The sequence below is a fragment of the Artibeus jamaicensis genome, unplaced genomic scaffold (assembly GCF_021234435.1).
Source record: "Artibeus jamaicensis isolate MK-2021 breed Jamaican fruit bat unplaced genomic scaffold, CSHL_Jam_final contig_387, whole genome shotgun sequence".
NCBI classification, from domain to species: Eukaryota; Metazoa; Chordata; class Mammalia; order Chiroptera; family Phyllostomidae; genus Artibeus; species Artibeus jamaicensis.
This window is the reverse complement of record NW_026521812.1, coordinates 40,950,131-40,974,664: the sequence shown is the minus strand read 5'-3', so window position 1 is coordinate 40,974,664 and position 24,534 is coordinate 40,950,131. Positions and strand designations below refer to the sequence as shown.

Sequence of the window (24,534 nt, the reverse complement as noted above, 5' to 3'; positions counted from 1 at the left end):
CATTTCCACATTAAAACTGCTATTTTTTTACTACCTTGCAAAATGTACTATTTTTTATACACTAATCTGAATTTTTTCTATTTTTACTTATTTATCTTTAGAGGGGAAGGGAAGGAGAGAGGGAGAGAAATATCAATGTATGGTTGCTTCTCGTGCATTCTCTGCTGGAAACTGGCCTGCAACCTAGGCATGTGGCCTGACTGGGAATCGAATCACGATCTTTTGGTTCGCAGGCCCATGCTCAATCCACTGAGCTACACCAGCCAGGGCCTAATCTGAATTATTTTTAAAGTACTTTTTAGAACTCTAAAAAGTTCTTAGTTATACCTGAATAGCTTAAACTAAAATCTGGACAGCTCAAAGGTTACCAGTTAATGAGCTAGCTAAGCTATACTCCCTGTAAAACAAGCATTCTTTCAAGGAGGGAAAAATGAGCCATGATTTAGAAACAAATACCCAAACTCATAAATTCTTTTTTTTTTTAAAGAAACCTATATTCTTCAAAGTAGCAACTTTTTAAATGTTAAATCTTTACCATATTCAATTACACACACCAATGGAGAAATGCAAGCAATAGAGCAAGTGAAACAAAGTATACTTCTTTTATCTTTATCCTTTAGGACTGACTTAAAATGCAATATATCTAAGTAGCAAGGGAAGGAGAAATAAAGTTTAAGAGGAGAAAGCTGTCTAAGGATTTTAAATGTGCTCAGAATTACCCACAACATATAAGGCAGATAAGGTAAATTTAACAAATATCTGCCATAGAAAACCATTAACCCACAGCATCATCAACTATAAAATGCAGAAACCTGAGTCACAAAATTTAATAAACCTAATTTGAAAAAGTTATATAAGCCATAACTTGAAACATTAAAAAAAATTTTTTTTTAAAGTTGGGAAGCATGGCTCAGCAGGTTGGATATTGTCCCACAAATCAAAGATTCCGCGTCAGGGCAGATGCCTGGGTTGCAGCTGGGTCACTGGTTGGGGGAATGTGTGGGGGTGCAACCAATCGCTGTTTCTCATATCGATGCCTCTCCCTTCCTTCCCCCCACCTCTATAAATGAATGAATGAATAACTTTAAAAAAAGTTGGGAAAACACCCTGGCTGATGTGGCTCAGTTGGGTTGGGCTTCATTCTGCAAACCAAAAGGCTGCAATTGGGGCACATGCCCTGGGTTGTGGGTTCAGTCCCCAGTCAGGGCATGTGCAGGAGACAACCAATTGATATTTCTCTCCCTCATTCCCTCTTCCTCTCTCTGGAATCAATATAAGAAAAATAAAATTTAAAAATATTTTTTCGAAAAAAGGTTGGGAAAAGCACTAGGTCCTCACCTAATATTTTGTATATTTAAATCAAGTATTGTCACTCACCACAAAATCATTTATTTCATTAACTAGAAATTCACCATCACAATGTCTTTGTGAAGTATTTCTGAAAAAGGGATAGGACAGGTATGACCAAAATCTACAGGATCCCTACCTACTAGTTACTTTGTTAAACCTTTTAACATTCCTATAAATTAAAAATACACTAGGCCAGATGTTTCAAAGAACCAGGAGGAATTCTTCCATACTACTTTATAGATCCTGAGTCTCATCAACTATACATGCAAAGAATACTGCTATAATGTGTACACAGAGAATGTGAAAAGCAGGCACAGTAAGAAAAAAATGACTTTAAAGATAGTGGATATGAAGACTGAAGGGAAAAAAAACTTACCAGTTTAACAGCCTCCTGAGCTGCTTCTTTTGTACAAAAAGTGACAAACGCATAACCTCTATTGAGACCTGTGAGTGGATCCATCATTAGACGAAGATCCCATATAGGTCCAGCTTTCTCAAATAATGGGACAAGTTCATCTTCAAACAGATCTCTCGGGATCTTCCCCACAAATATCTGTAAGTTAAATATGAAGTAAAAACCATGGAGAGAGTCTTTAGGAAACCAGACACCTGTGCATTACTACAAAAGGTACAAAGCTCTTAGTTTCTTTACCTCAGTGCCAACAGAAGGCTGCTGACCTGAATAAACGGATTCTGGAGGTGGTCCCCCATACTTCCTCTGTCCAGTGGTCACATCAAGTGTGTAGCCTGTTCTTTCCAAGAGTGCCTTTAAGAATTCAAATGTCATTAATAGATTTAATTTACAAGACCATACCCATGCATTTAGCAATTAAAAAGAAAGTCAATCATGTTCAAAATTTTCCATTTATTCTGGCAATACTTCTACAAACAGGTTTCTGGTGTTTCAGAATTTCCCCTTTAATGTATACCTGTAATGGCCCCAATTTATAGTGAAAATCTCAAAACCCTGTTCAAATTATTGGTGGTCTCTAATTATTGAATAATGCTTAGAGAGTAAGAAACTTATTAATCCATTAACAACTTTTAAAGCACAGTGTATCTATTCTGCCAATACCTCCTAAAATAATGACAGCACATGAGCTGGTTGACTTTAATTTTCTCCTGAAGGAGGATCAATATAAATCGCCTCTCCCAAATCTGGACATTTTACCCAGTAAATTCCCTATACCTTATACTCCTAGGTACACATTTCTACTGGGTATTCCACCAACTTTACAGAAATTACACTCTTCAAACTAAATTCAGAAACCTTGGAGCTACAGGAAGAATACTGCTCATTCGTTTGACATTCATTTACCGTATTTTTTAGGACAGGATGGATCATTCAGGAAAAAAAAGAGCCAAAATGACTTTGAAAACTATGAAACTGCAACAAATGTGACAATTCCTACACTTTATCTCCCTGAAAATAAACTTAAATTGATACAACTCGTATTTACTCAGAGCACTGGGAATTCTCTTCATCCCTTATTACAGGCAAAAGTACTAGAAAAAAGCAGTCCACGGTTAGCCTAAGGAAAAAACAAGAATATTTCTCTTCTCTACCTACTCAAACCACAAAGCACAAATACAGTTTTCTAAATAATAAAATCAATTGAGTAATTAACTAATAAATCCTGAAATAAAAACACACCAGTAATGTAACATATCAAAATTCGGTTAAATGATTTGGAGTCATTTGTCTCTGAAAATGACCACACATTTTAAAGATTTTCTACTCAAAGAACAAAGTATTTATGAAAGAATACGGTAAATGACAAAAAATCCTCTATTCCTAAACTCTAACAAAGAAGTCCAGAAAGCCTTACATTTTTTAAGCAGTCTTTTTCTATTATACCCAAATGTTTGCTTAACAAAGCAACATTGGGTTAGCTTTAAAAACAAACTCAAATCTATTACTATCACATAGACAAAGCCATTAAATGGCTCATCTTCCTTTTTCCCCATATGTAATCCCCGTACTTCTTCTACCCTCATGTTTTGTATGACCCAAATAATACCTTTTATCCCAATCCCTAAAAACGAAAAGGAAAAACTTACTCCCTCTGTAAAACCACTAGAAAAATGCCTGTCTTCTTGCCACAATTTAAGTTACAGTAACACTTTAAGCCACTCCCTTCCAAAGACACGACTCAGAGTCACACAATTTAAACTTTCAACTTTTTATAAAATTTTAATAGTTCTAACTCCCAATGTAGACTTAATTACTATGGGTAAAATTTCTATGAAAAAATTAAATTTATGGTTCAAACACAATTCACTGACAGCTAGACCTGTGAAAGCCTCAGATTTATGGATGACATTAACAGTTAACCATATTCCAAGCTTCACTACTCCTATACCATTAAAACAGCACTTAACGCCTATAACTGTTATGAATAACTGATTTTCTTAAATCATAACTCTTGGTTCCAGAGCACTGGCACACTGTATTAAGAACACCAAGTTAAAACTAGTATGATCACCATATTTTCTATGAGCTAAAAACAACATAACTAAAAACCTAACACAAAAACTTCCACTCCTCAGTTTCCTCATTTACATTTCCACACAGCTTTAAAAATGAACAAATTAACCCTAATAACCCATAATAATGGAGGGGAAAAAGGCAGTATTAAAATTCTGTATTTATTTCACTTGAGGGCTCAATAATCCTAAGAAAAGCTGCCAAATGCTACATGTACACACTCCACCAGCATGAAGCAAACTGATCCCCTCCCATTTTGGATCCACTGTCAGCAACCTGGACTTACAGATTTTGGCAAAAAAAAAAAAACTAAAAATAAGGTGTGGATGTATTTCTTTACATTTTTTATTTAAGAATATCAACGGCACATGTTTAACATCAGTACAGCTAGGCAACATAACAAAACCCTTAAGAATAGAAAACTGTTTTCAAACAAATAATTAAAGGGAGGAAACTTTCCAAAAAAATAGTAATCGGAAAATATTAACCAATTACCTCATGGTAATTAGTTCTCAACATAAATATAAACACACACAAACACACATTCATTTCATACCTAAGGAGTATTTACCAAAGGTATAAAATAGTTAAAGGAACTTTAAAACTGAAGGGAGCAAAATACCTTTTTAAAGACATACCTTAATTTTTGCCTCATCTGGTCCTTTGCTAGAATCCGCTACTTTGGTCCCCTGTTTTTCTCTCTGCCTATAAGTCTTCATGACTCCACATAAAAAGGCACTTTTGTTCTGAAAAGTAATTTTCCAATCCTATTTAATCATCATCTCTTTGTATCTTATTAAATCAAGTTTAAACTATATCAAAACTGCAAGGTTTTTATTACTTTTACAATGATATTAAATTAATGTTACCTGAACATGAGAGAGATCACTGTCTTTAAACTGCTGAAGAACTGCCAATGCTCCGTCTTCATTGAATTCTTTTAAAGCTTCGATAGCTCTTTCATCTAAATCACTATGTGCAACAAGCCCTGGAGAAGAGAAAGCTTAATTAGTTGTCAACTTTTAATATTTTTGAAACTATTTTTATAGAAAATACCATGTTTGCCAACACAGGCAACACATGCGCCAACTAAGCCATTTTTCTATTCCTCTTACCATCTATACAATGAAAAGCATTCTGAACTGCAGTGTGAAAGCTTCTCTACCACACTCAAAATGAGTCCATTTCTTTTTCATCCTGTGCTGTGTCTAAGTCAGATAGTTCTGAACGCTAAGTATTTGTACATACATAGGTTTAAAAATTCTAAAATCAACCAATGAAATACCAAGCCTGACAACTTAACCTGTCCATTTCAAACAACCACTAGAAAAAGCAACAGCCACTCCAAGACAAATCTATAGTTACCAAATTATTTAACAAGAATCCTACTACAAAAATACCCCCAAAAGTCACATGACCTGCTTCCAACAGTTAACAGCTGTTGCTACCATCATACACTTATCCATCTGGCCGGCCACCTTTACTTCCTAACCTTTCTTCCCTCCCTGTGTATACGGGACACTTTAACCTCTAGTTCACAACTACCACAACAAGGCAAAACTCAACTCCAGTTCCCACACTTATTGGAAACCACAAAAAGTTGCTATTTTAGCTCAAAGCCAGAAATCCAATAGAAAAATTTCATAATGTAATTTTGCAAGTGTTAGTTCTTACCTGCAACGTAAATTTCATCTAGTTTTTCAGCAACTTTCTGTGGTAAACCAGCATCAAGCAATGTCTGAAAATTTTCTGAATGGATAACTGCAGAAGTAGTATCCATGGGCTCTTCAGTACCATTTCCATTAACATGTTCTGTAGCCATGTTTCCAGAGATCTGTTCAAACGCAATAAGCAAAATTAAACTAGGATCTTCAAAAAGGGTAGAGTTGACAAAATAAGAGCCCCGATCTTCACTTTCTCTACCAATTTCTACACCAGCCAGACTGCGCCTCCCTTTAAAGAAGCCTTAAAGTCACTATCGCCTGACAAGCCTGATTTGGAGCGCGCGGCACAGAAGGACGGGTTCACTTGTTTTTCCTTAGCACCACCCCTGACTCACCTGCTAACACTCCTCAGGAAAAAACACATTACAAATGGAGCCCAATCAGCACGAGGACCAGCCAGCGTGCCACATGCAGCTGTGTCCATACAGAGAATGAGGTTTGTGTGGATACAGCAAAACAGGGCTTTTCCCTCTCAAAGGTAAACCCCCAAAGTGCGCGCTTTTCCCGCCTGCCGCTTATATATCAGTAACAGCCAGCGAAGAACAAAGCGCTCACACAAGATACCTTCCCACCACCCAATTTCTCCACCCTTCACCCCCGCATCCCAGAGCCCGCCCCCGACTCCGCACCCAGAGTGGCAGCTTCACCGCTAAGGCCACCATGAGCCCATTAGAAACACGTGCTCTGCGCCTTCAAATGTCCTACAACTTCCTCCAACGGAAACCCACCTAGTCCCAGGCCAAGACGACCGTCACCGGCTCCCAACGTCAAGCCAGGGTCTGAGTTCCCGGAAAGCACCAGCAGCACAACCTCACCCCTCACACTGAGGCCGCGTCGGCGCCAGGCCACAGGCTCTCCCCGACTCCCCCCCCCCACTCCAGTGCCGCCGTCTCCGCCGTGACACATGGCTCTCTCAGCCCTGGGCGCCGGCGACCGCCAGCCGCCCGCCCGCCTGCCCTGCCGAGAAGCGAGCCGCGGCGCGCAGTGCAAGCCCCCATCCCTCTCGTGTCCATACAGTAACTACGGCACCCCGGCCAGCTGTCCCACCCCCGGACCGGGGCCGACAACCCGGCAGCGTGAGGGCGTTCCGCGAACTGCCCGTCGCCTACCGGCCTGGGAGTATCACCCAAACCCGCCTCCCGGCTGCGGGACGGGACCGGCTCCTCTCCGCCCACTCCCGCGCCGCGGCGACAGCCACGACAGCACCAACTCCGCCGCCGCTCGCGGTCCGCGTGGGCCACGGGGCCGCCTCCTCCCTGGAGCGCCGCAGACAAAGCCCGAACGGTAGCAGCACATGGAGTAGAATGGGAAGTGGCGGCGCGGACCGCGGCCTACACCCAAGCAGCCCCAGTCAACGTGCTCCTTTCCTCCTTGGAATCCATTTTCCAGAAAAGCCGGTTTCTCCCCGCACTGCCCTGCCCTAGCTCACTCCTCGATGTCAAGAAGCTCCCCTCCCAGACCCGGGTCCTGGCGGTCGTTACCTCCCCGTTGGGCTGCGGCGGAGGAATCCTGTCCGAGGAGATCAGGTTGCGGGAGACGCGTGCTCGCTGCTCCCTATGTCCAGCGCGAGTGGAGCTGTTGTAAAATGGCGGCCGAAGCTCACGCCGCTGGCAGCAAACCCGATCCAGTTCCACTCGCCTCCGAGCGCGCTCCCTGTGCGCGCGCGTCCCCGTGTGACCCCCCCCTTCCCTCCCCTCCCTCGCGCGTCCGCTTCTCTCACTCACTCCCTCAGTCCCTGCCCTTCTTCAGCTCCTCCTTCTCCCCCTGCCGCCGCAGCCGCCGCCTCCACCAGCAGCAGCAGCAGCAGCAACCGCCGCCTCCGTCTGCTTTCTTCTCTTGGCCTTTCTTCTTCCTCTCCCTGCTCCCTTCTCCCACCGGTACCGCTCCCGTCTGCGGCCTCTCAGGTACAACCGGCCGCCTTTCCCCTCTTCGCTTGCACGCTCGCCTGCTCACTCCCTCCCTCCTTCACTCTTTCAGTCCAGTCCCCCGGTCCCTGCCGAGTCTGCTCTCTTTCTCTCTCCCGCGCTGACGTGACGACGTAGCCTACGCCTCGGGACGCGCGCCTACGGGCTCCGCCCCGACGCCCCACCGCCTCTCTAGCTTCTCACCTCCCGGGGGCCGCGAGACCCCGCCCTTCCGCTCCCGCGGCGGCGGCGGCGGGGCCAAGAGTGAATGAAAGGCCCGCCCCTTCCCCTCCCGACACTCCACCTCTCCCTACCCTCCAGGCGGGGCGGGGCGGGGCGGGGCGGGCCCGCTCAGCGTGTTCCACTCGTTCTCCTTTGTCAGGAGACAGGCATCTCCCCACCCCGCCCCACCCCACTCGCTCTGCAGCAACGCGCGCACGCCACCCCCTCTGAGTGCCCTCCCGCTCCAACCCCGACCCTTGTCCCTAGCTGGCGAGACAGTGAGTTGGGGGCTCGGAACGCGACCTTAGCTCCCGAGGGAGCATCCACCGGTCCGTGCGCGCCGGACCCCAGCCCCAGCGCTGCGGCGTGTAGCCGTTCTAGGCTGAGTCCACGCCGCCGCCGCCCCGCGCTCTCACTAGGGAAGCTGCAGGCGCACGTGTCCCCCGGGGCGGGGCGAGGCAGACAATGGGGCGGCTGGGGAAGAGATCGGCGCCGAGACCCGCTGACTTTAGGTCAACCTGGCAGTCTAGATCTAAGGGTGGGAGTCTTTCTGGAGAGGTCAGGTCTCCCCCGCTGGACAATGGGATCTCCCGGGGCCCCGCGCCTCTTGCTCTTACGAGAACCTTGGGCAGGAAGGGGGGCTGTCCGAGGCTCAGACGTGGAAACCCCGGCTGCTTTTGAGGGGGAACGGGGCTGGATCCAGCGGAGCGAGGAGTGGCTCCCGTCTTGGAATGATACGAAAGCCAGATTTGGAAGCGAAACCGCCCGGTGAAGAGTTGTGCAATACTCCATTTCAGTCCCTGGCCTTTTAAGCAGTTAAGGGCTTCCTCATAGCAGTTTGAGCAACTTGAAGCCACACAAAGCTACGTGGTTGAAGCGGCTGTGAAGAACATAATGTTTTCAAAAATCTTGACAACTAAATCTTACGTGAAATGACATTTCCTTTGTGACGGGTTTACTAGTTACAGGAGAGACGAGACAAAGGCAGTTGAATTTCAGATCCGGTATGGATACTAATTTATACAAAGCAGCTCTAATGAAGAATAGACAGTATCCTATTCATTTAAAAGTAAGCTTATTTTTAAGAGCTCACTGTTTCCCTAATAAACTATGCTATGACAACAAATTAGTGGTTCAAGAAAAAGTTAGGGGAGCACTCTTCAAAGTGCCTAACACATAAAATGTCAGATTATTTTCATACGTTCCTGGATCAAAACGTGAAATATTTGACCTGAGATCTCTACTACCTAAAGTCAATAACAAATCTGTACCTGCTATGGTATTCAGGTAATTCAGCAACAATTTAGCTCATAATCTAAAAGTCATAAATGAAAAACAAATAGCTAAAATGTTTAATTTTAAAAATATGAAAAATAGAGTAAGCCTATAGATTAAAGAATGAAGAGAATAGATTTAAGCAATCCAGCTCTTTTGATTTAGATCTTCCCGGGGAATGTATGTTTCTTAAAAAAAAAAAAATGCTTTTACCTAGGCAATGTTGTCTACCAGGTGATCAAAGACTCCCAAAGTAAAATACCTAGCTCTAATCCCTTTGTCTAAACACCCCCAAGACCTTTATTTGAACTTTCAGGCACTCCAAATCAATATTTTTTAAAAAACTGAGCACATGATCTTCCGCCAATCTTTCATGTCCAGAGTTCCCATCTCAACGAACATCACTCAGCAGCATTACCTGGAAACCAGCATTCTCTGGAAACCAGAGAGTCATCCAAGACACTGCCTTCTCTCTCAATGTCATATCAAATAATCAAGTCCTGCTAATTTTGTCTCCCTAATATATTTTCATGTCTCTCTATGTTGCAACCAGGGAACATGACACCGTCATTTACTGTCTGAACTAATAATGATATGCCTCCTAATTCATTCACTCTTACAGCTTTCCTAATCCATTCGAAATCCAAGTGACTCTGTCTCTCTGTCTCCTTCTCTCTCTATCTCTCTCTGTCTCCCTTTCTCTCCTTTTCTTTTCATCTCACTGTCTCTCTCTCTTTCCCAAATAAGATCATATGGCACATCAGCCCTGACCAGGGAGACTCGGTTGGGCATTGTTCTGCAAAGCAAAAAGGTCCTGGCATGGGTTTGATTCTAATCAGTGCAGATGCCTGGGCTGTGGGTTGGAGTTTGTATGAGAGACAACTGATTGATGTTTCTCACCCTCTCTAAAAATAAAATTAAAAAAAATTTTAAGCCAAAAGTACATTGATTTAACTTGTTATGGTAGACACACCGGGATAGACTTAAGGCAAAAGATTTAGCAGTAAATGTGCTCAATAAATGTGTTCTTACTTCTCCCAAACCTGTTAGTACCTAGCACAGAATCTGATGGTTAATAAATATTTGCTTGATAAAACCAAAGGATAATTGGCTGAGAACCAAACAACCTTGGTGCTAATTTCAGATCTGCTACTAATTGATAGTGTGAGCTTGGATAAAACATTTTATTTCTCAGAATTTCTATCTCTTCATCTATAAAAGAAGTGTATCAAGACATATTTTTTAAGATTTCTTCTAGTTTTAATATTTTATAATATATAAAAATTCTTCTCAAACTCTTGTTCTGGCTTGTCATTTTGCCACTGAAGGTCATCCCCATTTGAGTCCAAACTTCCCTTTATAGCAAAATAACTGCTATTCCCCCTTGTGTGTACCCTTGCTTCAAACAAAGCTAGGAGAGATAATAGAGTTTGATGTTATGTGATTCTGAATATTATCCCCAGCACGGATAAAGAGAAATTGACACTCACATTCACTGTTAGTGGGATGATAACTCTCTCACAGTATAATTTGGTAAAATACTTACCACAGTATTGCTCATAGTGTGTGTGTGTGTAAAGACAAATACAACTTAAACATCCAGTAATAATAGGGGACTGATTGAATAAATTATTGTGAACCCATATAGTGTATTATTTGGGAGTCATTGAAAAGAAGTACATAGTTGTAGATATCCTAACACGAACAAATATCCTGTCCAGATTACATTCTTAATTTTTCAAAAAGCCATCTACAGAAAAATGTACAGCGTTACATTTATTCATTCAATTAAGTACTTTCCATGTACCAAGCTCCAGGGTATACACTAGGCTTACATTCATGTATATCAAGATAGGCATAGGTGATCCCTGACTCATGAAGCTGTGTACATGTCTGTAACCAATATGCATGTTTATAAAGATTCTGTTCCTATAGAAAACAATTGCAATTATAAGGATGGGATAGAGGGAGACCATCACTTTTTAATTCATACACTTTGGTGATATTTAACTTGTTATAATACGTTATTTATATATTCCATTTACATACTCTAAAAAAGTTATTTATATACTCCATTACTGTCTTTCCATTAATGTAGCCTCTGAAGTAAAGAAAAGATGGAAGCCCTGGCTGGGGTAGCTCAGTGGATTGAGCGCGGGCCTGCGAAGCACATGATCGCGGTTTGATTCCCAGTCAGGGCACATGCCTGGGTTGCAGGCCAGTTCCCAGCAGGGGACTCACAAGAGGCAACCATACACTGATATTTCTCTCCTTCTTTCCTTCCCTTCCTCTCTAAAGATAAATAAATAAAATATATCTAAAAAATAAAAGAAAAGATGGAGACCTGTGGAGTTGTAATCAATGAAAGGCAGGCATACAAGCATGCCTGTTTGGATTTTCTGTTTGTTATTGAAAATTCTTCTATCTTCTTAGTGCCACTATGTTTTTTAAAATATCGTATTTCCTTCTTTTATTTCTACATTTTCTAAACTTTGTGCAATTACTGTATATTAATGTTATGATGGGAAGGGAACCCTAGAATTCATGTGAGAAAAATCCACAACACACCATTATTCTTTCCTAAGGACCATAAAATCTTAGAGTCAAAAGAGACTGTGGAAGTCATTAAATTCAATCTTTTCCATTACTAAGAAAGTTTTGTAATGTCTCTCATATTTTATTTTCATAGTAATTGAAAGGGTGGTGTGTTAAAATTAAAGACTTCTGCTCTTCAATTTTAGACACTGCTAAGAGAAAGAAAAGAAAAGCTACAGAATGGGAGAAAAATCTTTGCAAAACACCTATCTGTTAAAGGACCAGTATCCAAAATATACAAACTCAAACAACAAGTTAAAACCCAACAATAAGAAAGCAAATAACCCAATTATTAAAGATGGTCAAGCTCTAGCTGGTTAGCTCAGTTGGTTAGAGCAATGTCCCAATACACTAAGGTTGCAGGTTTGATCCCTAGTCAGGTCACAGATAAGACTCAACCAACAAATGCATAAATAAGTGGAACAACAAAAATTGATATTTCTTGCTCTCTCTATCCCTTTGTCTCTAAAAATCAATGTATTTTAAATAAAAAATAAAAAATGAGCAAAAGACCTCATCAAAGAAGATGTATGGAAGGCAAATTAACACTCAAAAAGTTGCTCAATGTCATATATCATCAGAGAAATGCAAATTATATCACTGAGATACTGAGATATGGACCACTCCGTATCTCTATTGATACTTTCTCTGGGGCATTACATGCCTCTTACAGGTGAATCAGCCAAGAACATACAGGCCAATTGGCTTGAGGCTTTTAGAAATCTGGAATGTCCACAACAAATTAAAACTGACAATGGACCAGGGTATATAGCCTGATCCACTCAAGATTTCTTACAAAGATGGAGAATTCAACACAAAACAGGCATCCCTTATAACTCACAGGCCAAGCAATTGTAGAACATCCCCATCATACCTTTAAAACTCTTCTTAAAAAACAAAAGAGGGGGAGCCAGGAAACCTCTCTCAGAAATCTGATAATGCTGGCCATGTATATTTACAATTTTCTTAACTGCAATAATTCTCTCAACAAGCCAATCGAGAAACATTTCAACCAACAAAACAGATAATAAGGAGCCCCACCCCTCAGTGTTATTCAGAGATCCCTTAGGAGAAGGAAAACAGAAGGGGCTGGTTGAACTGTAAATGTGGGCAAGAGGGTATGCTTGTGTTTCAGTATCTACAGGTTCTTCGTGGCTACCTGCAAAGAGGATAAAACCTTATCATGGGAGACTGGCCCCATCACCCTATGTGGATAACTCAGACAGAGAGGGTCTGCCGTCTGAAGGACCTGACCAGCCAGCAGTCTTAATGGCCAAGACTGAGCACTGATGATGGATCTGGGCTCATTGCCAGAACCAGGAAAAGCAGACAACCAAGATTCCTCCAACCTGACCCCAATGGGAGAGCTTGGGGAGACTTAAAGAATCTTAATAGTAGGGCTGAGAAGCTGATGAAGGATGTAGGGACAAACTGAGATTTGGGTACCAGTCAATGTCACCCATGAATGGGAAGATCCAGGAGGCCTGGCCACCCTCAATCATGCTCTCCTCCAAGTGAAGGTGCTGCGCTTTTTTGGGAATTCTTATCATTTGCATTGTCTCTGCTATCATTATAGCTGCCTCTGCTGCAGCAGCTGCCACTGCTCTGGCTGAGTCCATCCAGACTGTTCATGCTGTTGATGCCCTCCTTACAATACAACTCAAGAAATGATCCAATAAACACATATTGCCCAGGAGATCCTTGCGAGGCTGTCAGCCATAGAGTCTGCAGTAATATGGCTGTGAGAACGGCAGGATGCTCTTGTCACTCTCCAACAACTCACTTGTGATCTAGGCTTCTCTAAGTTGTGTGTCACCCAACTGAAGTGCAACTCCAGTCAACACTCATGGAAGGAGGTCCAACATCGATTGTGAGGGGCCTTTGCCACCAATCTCAAAGAAAAAATTGATCAACTCCAGCCAGAGCTACGTCAGCAACCTCAGGACATTAAGAGACTCACTGAGCAGGAGGTCTTTCAGACCTTACATAACAACTTACAATGGCTCAATTTAAAAACTTGGTTTGAAGGACTAACTTTGTGTGTCTGGGTCATGGGGCTATGGGATGCCTCCTAATCACTGTGGTCCTTTGTGCCTTGAAATGTATATATAAATTGTTTTCCAGCGATCGTATATGTGAAGAGCAAGTAGCAGGCTTTATCAGATTTACCACCAGGTCCGCCATAACAAACAAGAAAGGGGGAGATATTGGGGACTACTCCATGTGGTTTTGGAGACTAGAGGCCCACTGAGCAAAGCCTTGGAAGAGCCCAATAAGTCTTCTGGAAAACCAGGATAGCAAGCAGAAGACAGACCTCATACTAACACTGAGGGTTCCTGTGGGAAATCAGACCTGGAATATACATTGTATCCTTTGAAGCCTGCACTGCCTAACAATAGCAATTTTGGTATAAGCCAGATGTTTGAGTTCTAAGGATAGGAGTGAACTCTCTATCTCATGAACACACCTTAACAACCACCTGGCTTCAGCATTTCTCGAAGACCCAAAACCTGAGATGATCTCTGTATTTCTTTCCATTGTAATCTGTAAACAATATCTGTTTTCTATTAACTATAGTCTTTGGGCATTGATTGATGAGCTATGCATGCATACCATATATCCCTGCACATACTGATCCCAATAAAAGCAGTTTCAGAGAAGGGCTCAGGGCATTCTTTCCCACCAGAACAACAGAGTGCTCTGGAGGATTTCTTTCTTTTCATCCTCAGCAGATGGGCGAGCTCTGCTGGGCTGAGCCCTCCTCCACCCCCCACCCCCTCAACAAAATACCACTACACATCCATAATGGCCAAAATCCAAAACACATTGAGAAGAATGCTGGTGAGGATGTGGAGCAACAGGAACTCTTCATTATTGCTAGTAGTGCAAAATGGTACAGCCACATTAGAAGACAGTTTGGCAGTTTCTTATAAAACTAAACAAACTCTTAACATACGATTCAAACAGTTGCATTCCTTGCTATTTAGTCAAATGAGTTGAAAACTTACATGCATGCACATATCTGTACAGAAATGTTTATACCAATTTTCTTCATAATTGCCAAAATCTGGAAGCAATCAAGATGTCTTTCAATAGGTGAATGGATAAACAAACTTTGGTATCTATATAATGGAATATCATTTAGTGCTATCAAGAAATGATCTATCAAATCATGAAAAGACATGCACAAATCTTAAATGCATATTGCTAAGTGAAAGAAGCCAATCATAGGCTACACACTATGATTGCAACTACATGACATTCTAGAAAAGGCAAAACTATGGAGACAGCATCAGTGGTTGCTTGAGTGTTCAAGAAGATGGAGAAAAGGTAGAGAAATAAATAGGTGGAACATGGGGAATTTTTAAGGAAATGAAACTGTTCTGTATAATGCTGTAATGGTGATTACATGTCATTATTCATTTGTCAAAATCCATAGAATGCACATCATAAAGAGTGAACCCTAATGTAAACTATGGGCTTTAGTTAACAACAACGTAGCAAGATTGGTTTGTCAATTGTAACAAATGTACCATCTAATGCACAATGTTATTAACAAAGGAAATTGTGGGAATAGAAGGGCTAGAGGAGGAGGTGGACTCTGTACCTTCTACTCATTTTTCTTTTTAAGTTTCTTTTTAAACTTGAAAATGCTCTCAAAATAAAATCTATTAATTAAAAGGGCCAACATTTTAAATACACTTGAGATACTAGACATTCTTTCTATTGCTATTAGGTTTTTAAAATTAGAAGCTTTGTCTCACTTTAGCTGTTTACATTTTAACTTTTAAAATGAAAGTTGATGAATTAAACTACAAGAAGCCACAGAGTTTACATGAGTAAGAACAGAGTTTATACAAATTGAACAAGGAGTATGTAAATATAAATCCAAACAATGGTTTTATCAAAGTATTCCCACCCTACTCTGAGTGGAGTTCCAGAATATAAGCAATCTTTGGTTGTTCAGATTTTCAGGATGAATCATGGCAAAAAAATCAATAATTATTATTTCATTGAATATGTTCATCATGGTGTGTCTCACATTCTTTCCGATGGTAGGTAACCTCACCAAACACCCTACTAAGGGAGCGGCCTAAGCCATCACATTTTTCTCTTCAGCGCCATTCATCCTTGCCTTCCCACAACTAATTTAACCAGCATCAGGAACCAGACCATACTCGAATACTGAAAATAAAATCAGTGTCATGAAGAAGGAGTGAGAGCTGGAGTATGAGAGTTCATGTCAAACTAGAATTATAAGGACGCAAAAACCATAAATAAGCAGAAAGTAAGAGAAAGCCATTCATTATATTTATTATTCCACAAATATATTTTGAGACCCCATTATGTGCCAGATACTTAATTAAGCAGTAGGTGAATACAACAGGAATGTCTTTGCTGTCATGGATATCACAGCTAAGTGAAAAAATATATATATATATACTCACAAATTATTTATAAAATGTGATAAATGCAAGGTAATAATTAACATAGTAAAGTGCTACAGAATAACAAGGGAGGCCTACTTAAGTTGCTCAAGAGAGGCTTTTCTGAGAAAGTGATATTTAAACCAAGACCTGGAAGAATTAGCCAAAGAAAGTAGGGCATGAAAGGGAGCTTCAGGAACACTCCAGGCAGAATGAATAGTATATGTGAAAAATTGGAGAGGAGAAAGAGCTTGGTCTTTCTCAAAAGGAAGCCAGTATGACTGGAACAAATTTGATAAGGGGGAGAATGGCGAAGATGAGTTCAAAGACATTAGCAGGACAAGGTAAGTATGTGCAATAGCAGGCCAGTGAAAATTTTCATGTTTAAAATTAGTATTTAGAGACAGAATAGATATTGGGGATTGATGATGAAAATGAAACCAGGTAAGGATGGGAGTTTCTTGGATTAGGGTGTTGCAGAGGAAGCAGAAGTGGACATAGGGAATGTGTATTTTGAACCAAGTTTGCCAAGGACTTAATGGTGGACTGAAAGTAGGGAGTTAAGGGGGCAACTGATGGATGTTGGTGCTATTGACTGAGTTGGGGGAGGCTGAGGGAATAAGAAGTTTCAAGAGTGCATCAGTTAGGAGTCAGTCAGGAAAGAAAAACCACCATGAGTGTTATAAAATACAATTTTTATTATAGGAGTAAGGATTTGTATGATGAGAAGCTCACGAAAGAGTGATCCAAAAGGGAGACCTGGAGAATGAGAACTGAGTCACTAACCGACTGTTCTGAGGGCTGGGTGAAAAAGGAGGCCTTGCAGACCAGGCTGGGCACATCAAGCTGCTGGAGTGGGACCACGATGAAGAGCTTGAGGAGAGCTTTGTGGAAGGTTGTTACATGGCTTGTAGCAGGTCTGGAGGATCTGTTGGTTAGCAGTGTTAACAGCTAGTTAAAAGAACTAGATACATATCAGGGGAGGCATCAAACTGAAACCCACTTCTGTGTCTGTTTTTCACTACATTTAACCAAGTTCAAACTTTGTTAAACTTGCATTTTGCTATGTTTCTTCAGTTTCTTTTATTCTAGAACCAAACGCTATAATACCATAGGCACAAGCCATATATGACTACCTAATTTAAATTAATTAAAACTGAATAAAATCTAATATTTACTTCTTCACTCATACTAGCCACCTGTCAAGTATTCAATAGCCAAATGTAGGTAGTGACTATCATATTGGACTACATTGACAGAGAACAGCTACATATCACAAAAGGTTCTACTGAACAGCACTGATCAAGAACAATTCACTTGGATTTTCAGTTGCTTTGTTACAAAAGTATTTAGAGCCATTTGAATGGATGTAATCACTGAGATAGAAGACTAGGAAGAGAACAAGGACAGGAAGTCCAAGGTTTCAGCTCTGGCAAGGTTCAATGTGTAGAAAATGAGTCAAGGAGGAACAGCCTGTAAAAAGTGTGAGATGGAACAGCCACAGTGGTAGGAAAAAAATCAAGACTCGAATGTCTTGATTTTTAGAAAAGAGGAGGAAATTTAAGAAGGAGGAAGTGATCAATTATGTTGAATGAATGCAGTTAAGAGTTGCAGTTAAGACTGGGACAGAAAAGTGATCATAAGAGTAGTTTCAGTAGGGATATGAGAGTAACAGCCAGAGTAGCATGAGTAAGGACCATCGAGAGGGAAGGTGGAGGCAGCCTATATGGACAGCTCCTTTGAGACCCTTGAGAGAGGACCCAGAGAAATGGTGGCTGCTTACAGGAGATGTACGTTCAAGACAGAATTGGAGAAGCATATTTACATACCTATGCATAAAGTCCAATAAAAAGAAAAAAGTTGAGAATACAGAACAAGACAAGAGTTGAACAAAGGAGTGAGGTTTTTGAGGAGAACAAGCATGAAGAAAATAGATATAAATATTAAAGAGAAGGGGACTAGGCTAACAGAAATCAGGAGAAAAATAGAGAAAATACTCAGAGATGGGCAAAGATAATTTAAGAAAGAAAAGTTGAGCCTCTTCCGTGCTCTCGTTTTCCCAGGTCCAGTTTCTGCGAGGGCTGATTGTACAATCATTCCACCATTCAGTCTCAGACTCCTCAGTTCCCCCTTTATGCCCAACCCTTCCCGTATATCTTTAAAGTAATACTCTCTTTATTTGCCTAAATTGGGTACCTTGATCTAGCACAAAGGGCTCAATTAAAATACTTCCGTTTAAGATTTAACCATTTATATGAGTCAACAGCATTATTGTGTCAAAGTCTTCATCATAGCTGATAAAATATAACAAAACCAACTAGTTCTTCTCTCTTTGTATATAAATGCATGTGATTAGTGAAGTGGTAGAAAAGTGTGAGAAAATGAAAATCCTAGAACTGGATCATAGACTCTTCCAAGAAGAGAAAGATAATCATATGATTATCACACACTAATATATGTGTATCTTCAGTTCTGTTTTTATTTAAAATATATTTTATTATAAAAATAATATATTCCACATAAAAATTCAAGTGTTACATAAATATATAAAATGGAAGTAAAATTCCCATAATCTCATTGCAAGAGATGATTACCATATAAAAGATAAGTTGGTATATATTTCTTCAGATTTTTATCTCTCCAAATACTAATGTTATATTAATATATTTGAAAATAATACTTTCACATAATATATATATAAAACCCTATTAATACACCTTGCTTTCTTAATTTAATGTGTATTTTGGACACCTTTACCTGTATTTTCAAAATTGTCACTAACTGTTGCAATATTATACTCATAATAAATATATTTGTCCTTCCACTGACATAGCATTTCAAACATAAATTATGTCAAATGATTTTTTAAAAGATTTTATTTATTTATTTTTAGAGAGAGCAGAAGGGAAAGAGGGAGAGAGTACAACACAAATGTGTGGTTGCCTTTCGTACACCTCCAACAGGGGACCCAGCCCACAACCCAGGCCTGTGCCCCACCTGGGAACTGAACTAGCCATCTTCTTTTGCAAGCCGGCACTCAATCCAGTGAGCCACACCAGCCTGGGCTCAAATGGATTTTTTTTTTTTACAGATAATATCGAGAAATAGTTGTTCTACACTCAGATTTAAAAATATATCTAAATTACAAACCTTGTTCATATTACTGATGTACTTATCTGACTTAAAATAAGGGTAATGTACATTACCACATGATCATAGAATGCACATAATTTCAGAGATGCCTTGAATTCTTTTTAAGTTAATATTTGACAATTCAGTCTTCCACAGGCTAAAGAAGAACTGTAATAGTGTAACAGCAGATTTTAGCCTAATTCCAAAGGCAAAGCCAAGTTTCAGTGTAATATTTATAGCAAAATGTATAGACTACTGCCAAAGCTGTGCTTAGAGTTAAAATTATAATTTTACATGTTTCTACCTTGGAAAAATATAGAATGAAAGTAAATTAACAAGCATAGCAATCCAATCATAAATAAAGAACAATGAAATACAAAATGTAAATTTTATAAAGAAAAAGTGGGGGGAAACAGAAAAAATTATTTGAAAAATAAGAGAAAAGTATAATTGATTTATATACCTGAAACTATGAGAACTGTCCAGAAAAAGTAGAGCCTTTATTTATTTATTTATTTAAATATATTTTATTGATTATGCCGTTACAGTTGTTCTATTTCCCCTCTTCATTCCCCATTCACCCTGCACACCCCCACCCCCACCATCCCCCCTTTAGTTTAATGACCACGTGTCTCAAGTTCTTTAGATTCTATATTTCCCCTACTATTCTTGCCCTCCCCCCTATCTATTTTCTACCTACCGTCTATGCTACTTATTTTCTGCACCTTCTCCCCCCTTCTCCTTCTCCCACTCCCCTGTTGCTAACCCTCCATGTGATCTTCATTTCTATGGTTCTGCTTCTGATCTAGCTGTCCTCTTAGTTTTCTTTTGTTTTAGGTGTGGTTGTTAATAACTGTGAGTTTGCTGTCCTTTCACTGTTCACCTTTTTTATCTTCTTTTTTCTTAGGTAAGTCCCTTTAACATTTCATATAATAAGGGCTTGGTGATGGTGAACTCCTTGAATTTGATCTTACCTGAGAAGCACTTTATCTGTCCTTCCATTCTAAATGAAAGCTTTGCTGGATAGAGCAATCTTGGATGTAGGTCTTTGGATTTCATGACTTGGAATACTTCTTTGCAGCCCCTTCTTGCCTGTAAGGTCTCTTTTGAGAAATCTGCTGACAGTCTGATGGGAAGTCCTTTGTAGGTGACTGTCCCCTTAGCTCTTGCTGCTTCTAGGATTCTCTCCTTCATTTTAATCTTGGCTAATGTAATGATGATGTGCCTTGGTGTGTTCCTTCTTGGGTCCAACTTCTTTGGTAGTCTCTGAGCTTCCTGGATTTCCTGGAAGTCTATTTCCTTTGCCAGATTGGGGAAATTCCCCTTTATTATTTGTTCAAATAAGCTTTCCACTCATGGCTATTCCTCTTCCCCTTCTGGTACCCCTATAATTCGGATGTTGGAGCTTTCAAAGATGTCCTGAAGGTTCCTAAGCCTCTCCTCATTTCTTTTTTTTTTATTTCTTGTTTCTTCATATTTCTCTGTTTGGTCATTTTTTTCTTCCTTCTGGCCCACTCCCTTGATTTGAGTCCCAGTTTCCTTTCCATCTCTATTGGTTTCCTGTGCATTTCCCTTCATTTCAATCAGTTTAGCCTTCATATGTTCCCCTAATTTGTGACTAAAATCAACCAGTTCTGTGAGCATCCTGATCACCAGTGTTTTGAACTGTGCATCTGAGAGTTTGGCTAGAGTTCATCTCTTAGAGTTATGGGCTCTGGGGCTCTGAGTTCTTCTTGAGCCATAATGTTTTGCTCTGTTCGTGCCTGTTACGTATGAGGAGAGGCGCCTTAGATGTTCGCCAGGGCGGGGCCACCCAGGTTGCTGGTTTGTGATGCTGCATGTTGGGGCGGGTCAGAGGGAGGCCACCAGGTCACTGGTTTGTGACGCTGTATGTGGGAGTGGGGTCAGAAAGGGACAATAGCGGTCCCCTCTGCCGCTTCCCGCCACTGGGGCCTGCACGATCCATCTCACTGCTTGCTCCTTCACTGGTTCATCTGCGCGTGAACGTGTGACCATGGTCAGCCCTCAGTGGGTCCGTCCGCCACTCTATACCTGGGATCCGCCCACAGCTGCTGGCACACCCGGGTTGCACCCCCGGGTTGGTCCGGTGGATCTTTCCTGCCTGATCCCGCTCTGCTGCTGGCTCTGCCCCTCTTATCGGTTTGACTGAAGGGTTCGTTGTTGTCAGACTTCCATATAGTTCAATTTTCTGGGCTTTGGCTGCATTTTTGTTGCTAAAACTTTGTTGTTTTTAAACTTGATTGTGTGAGAAGGCACAATGCTTCCACCTATGCCTCCATCTTGGTGGAAGTCCTAGCCATTGTTAATATATGGAGAACAGTTTGCATGACATCAATGTAACTTAGCAGCCCAAAAGTGGGCTGGAATGCACATGCATGAACAATGACGATTTCACTATACTAGTCATTGGGGGTGGTAGATGCTGTTGAGTGTGCATGTGTCCTGTGTGGCCATTGCACTGAAAATGAGCAAGTAGAACAACAAATCTCCATCAGATTTTCCATTAAGCTTGAACATTCCTTCGCAGGAAAGTATTCAGATGATTCAGAAGGCTGCAGCTATGGGTAACTGTGACTGGCAGCTTCATCATGACAATGAGCATCACACCCCATGCAGAGTTTTTGGTGAAACATCAAATCAACCAGGTGACTCAGCCCCACCTACAGCCCAGATTTGCTGCCCCGTGACTTCTGTTTTTTCCCCAAACTAAAATCATCTTTGAAAGGGAAGAGATTTCAGACCATCAGTGAGATTCAGGAAAATATGATGGGGCAGATGATGGCAACTGAGAGAACTGTGTGAGGTCCCAAGGTGCCTATTTTGAAGGGTACAGATACATCATTATCGTATGTACAATGTTTCCTGTTCAATAAATGACTCTAGATGAGGGTAAAAGGCAGAAAATTGTATTTGAACAACTTAAAATAAATAAATATTTAATGGTAAAATAAATAAATAAATGACTATTTTTCATATTATATGGCTGGACACTTTCTGGACAGACATTGCATTTTTTAAAAGATTTTATTTATTTACTTTAGAAAGAGGGTATGGGTGGGCAAAAAAACACTAATGTGTGAGAGATACATCAGCTGATTGCCTCTCACACACATCCAACTGCGGATCTGGCCTGCAACCCAGGCTTGTTGTGCCTTGACTGGGAATTGAACTAGTGATATCTTGGTTTGCAGCCAGCAGTCAATCCACTGAACCCCACCAGTCAAGGCCTTAGTTCGTTTTATATGATCAGCATAAACTCCAATACAAAATGTGACAGAGCATGTGCGTGCACATGCACACACACATTCAGACCAATTTAAATTATGAAAAGAACTGTAAAAATTCTAATTAAAATAAGTACTTGCGAGTTAAACTTTACAATTGGTTAAATGATATAGTAGAGATTATCCCCAAATACCTTATGTAATATATCATATCAATAGTTCAAAGGGAGTAAGCTATATATTTATTTAGACATGATTAAAAAGCATGCTCATAAAAATAAAATTTACTTTTGAGTTTTAATAGTAGTAAACTCAGAACTGGATAAAACTTTCTTACAATAACAAAGAATGCTTTTGTAAAATCTGGGCAATGTTACACTGACCATTTAAACACTATATTTGTGTCCATTGAAATAAGTAGTGCAAAAGGGAACCTGCTCTTACTACTATCATTACTTAACAAAGAATTTCTAGCAATTAAAATGAGCTTTGAAACAAATAAGAAGCATAACTCTGGAAAAGAGAAGATAAATATATCTTTTTACAGATGATAAGATAGTGGGCATTTGCAACTAATAAATAAAGGTAAATAAATTAACTAGATAAGAAAGCAATCAACAACACCATTAGATTTCCTATATACCAGCAATACCTAGTAATAAAATATAATGGAAATGACTCCTAGTTTATAATAGTGATGATATTATGTGTGTGAGTGTGTATTCACACACATATACATGCACAAGTATATAAAAAGCACAGCTACCTATAAAAGCTATAGGAATACCATACATGAAGAAAATCACAAAAGTAATATTAAATAAAATAAAAATAAGACTGTATATATGGAGAGATATATCATAGCCCTGGATGAGATTGACTGAGTATTGTAAAAATTGTCTACCATTCCCAAATAGATTTATGACAATAAACATCTGAAAATTAAGTGAGAAATATATATGGAGAACTTTAAATATTTTTAAAAATTTGTTTCATTTTATTTTTTTATTCTCGCCCGAGGACATGTTTGTTGAGAGAGAGAAAGGAAGAAAGAGAAACATCAATCAGCTGCCTACCACATGTGCCCCAACCAGGGATTCTAACAGGCAACCTTTTGATGCACAGGACCAAGCCCCTAACCAAGCCACCTGACCAGGGCATAGTTTTTTTATTGGTGACAAAACCATAGACTCTGCTAATCATTCTGTGATCTATTGCCTACACTTATTATTGAAAGAAATGCTAAATTTTAGTTAGTGCTTAGTGAAAATATAGATTTTTTTTAATCCAAGCTCATAGACCCCTTGAATTCTATCCTTGAAGGCCATGGATCCCAGATAAGAATGCTGGGGGTGGAAGAAGTCAAAGAGCTGAGAAGTCAGATGGTTTGGACATTGACATGTGGACATTGGAGACAGATAATACAAACTGGGACACCAAGGCCCCAAAGTCTTCAAAATCAATAAAGGCAAGTAACTGGAAGGTTGGAAAATAATAGCCTTAAAGCAAGACAAAGGGTGACAAGCCAGGTGGGATGAGCACTAAAAAACCAGGGGATTGTATATAAAGGTAGAGGAATAATTGCCAAGAAATAGCAGTAGGGAGGTAAGGAAGATGATGACTCTAACTTCCACATCCAAGGAAGATAGTTTAAGAAGGCTGCAAAGAAAAGCAATGCTCTCAGGGGTGGACTAGATTTCAGTTAGGGCAGTGTGGTGGAAGTAACGAATAAAAATATAGTTGAGGATGCGTGGTAGTTTATTCCTCTGCAGACTGGGCAGTAGAAAAGTTTGAGAGTCCACTTGCTGGGGCATTACATACTAGAATGGCTGCAAATGGAAGTGAGAAGACAGCTTACCCACTAAATCTTGGTTAGCAATAATAACCTGATATTCAGAGGTAACCAGTGTAGCATTACCACTGGAATATTTATTGCTGTAAAATTTGTCATCATAATAACATTCAAAGCAATCAAAATTTTCATTCTTAGGGAATTGGTTAAATGAGTATTGATTATCCATAAAAATAAAATATTCTCAATGTTACCAATAAGTACAATGAGTAGAAGAATTTTTAATGGCACTGAAAATTGTCTTTATAGAATATTAAATAAAAAACCAAGATGTCTGGCTGGTGTGGCACAGTTGGTTGAAGTGTCCTCTGGTAACATGC

General features: G+C 40.2%; 1 protein-coding gene across 4 annotated transcripts in view; it reads right to left on the bottom strand.

Moving 5' to 3' along the window:
* Positions 1 to 7,250, bottom strand: part of SYNCRIP (synaptotagmin binding cytoplasmic RNA interacting protein) — a 31,265-nt gene extending 24,015 nt beyond the window's left edge. For 2 of the 4 annotated variants that reach the window (XM_037143832.2, XM_037143833.2), the window contains exons 1-6: positions 7,044 to 7,128; positions 5,513 to 5,672; positions 4,708 to 4,826; positions 4,477 to 4,584; positions 2,003 to 2,116; positions 1,727 to 1,903 (exon numbers count right to left, since the gene is read on the bottom strand). In XM_037143832.2, the coding sequence (XP_036999727.1) occupies positions 1,727 to 1,903; positions 2,003 to 2,116; positions 4,477 to 4,584; positions 4,708 to 4,826; positions 5,513 to 5,660 (666 nt within the window). In that variant the 5' untranslated portion in view covers positions 5,661 to 5,672; positions 7,044 to 7,128. Of the gene's footprint in view, positions 1 to 1,726; positions 1,904 to 2,002; positions 2,117 to 4,476; positions 4,585 to 4,707; positions 4,827 to 5,512; positions 5,673 to 7,043 lie in introns of all 4 variants that reach the window. The other 2 variants (XM_037143835.2, XM_037143834.2) reach the window with 2 other exon arrangements.
* Positions 7,251 to 24,534: the final 17,284 nt, after the last annotated feature.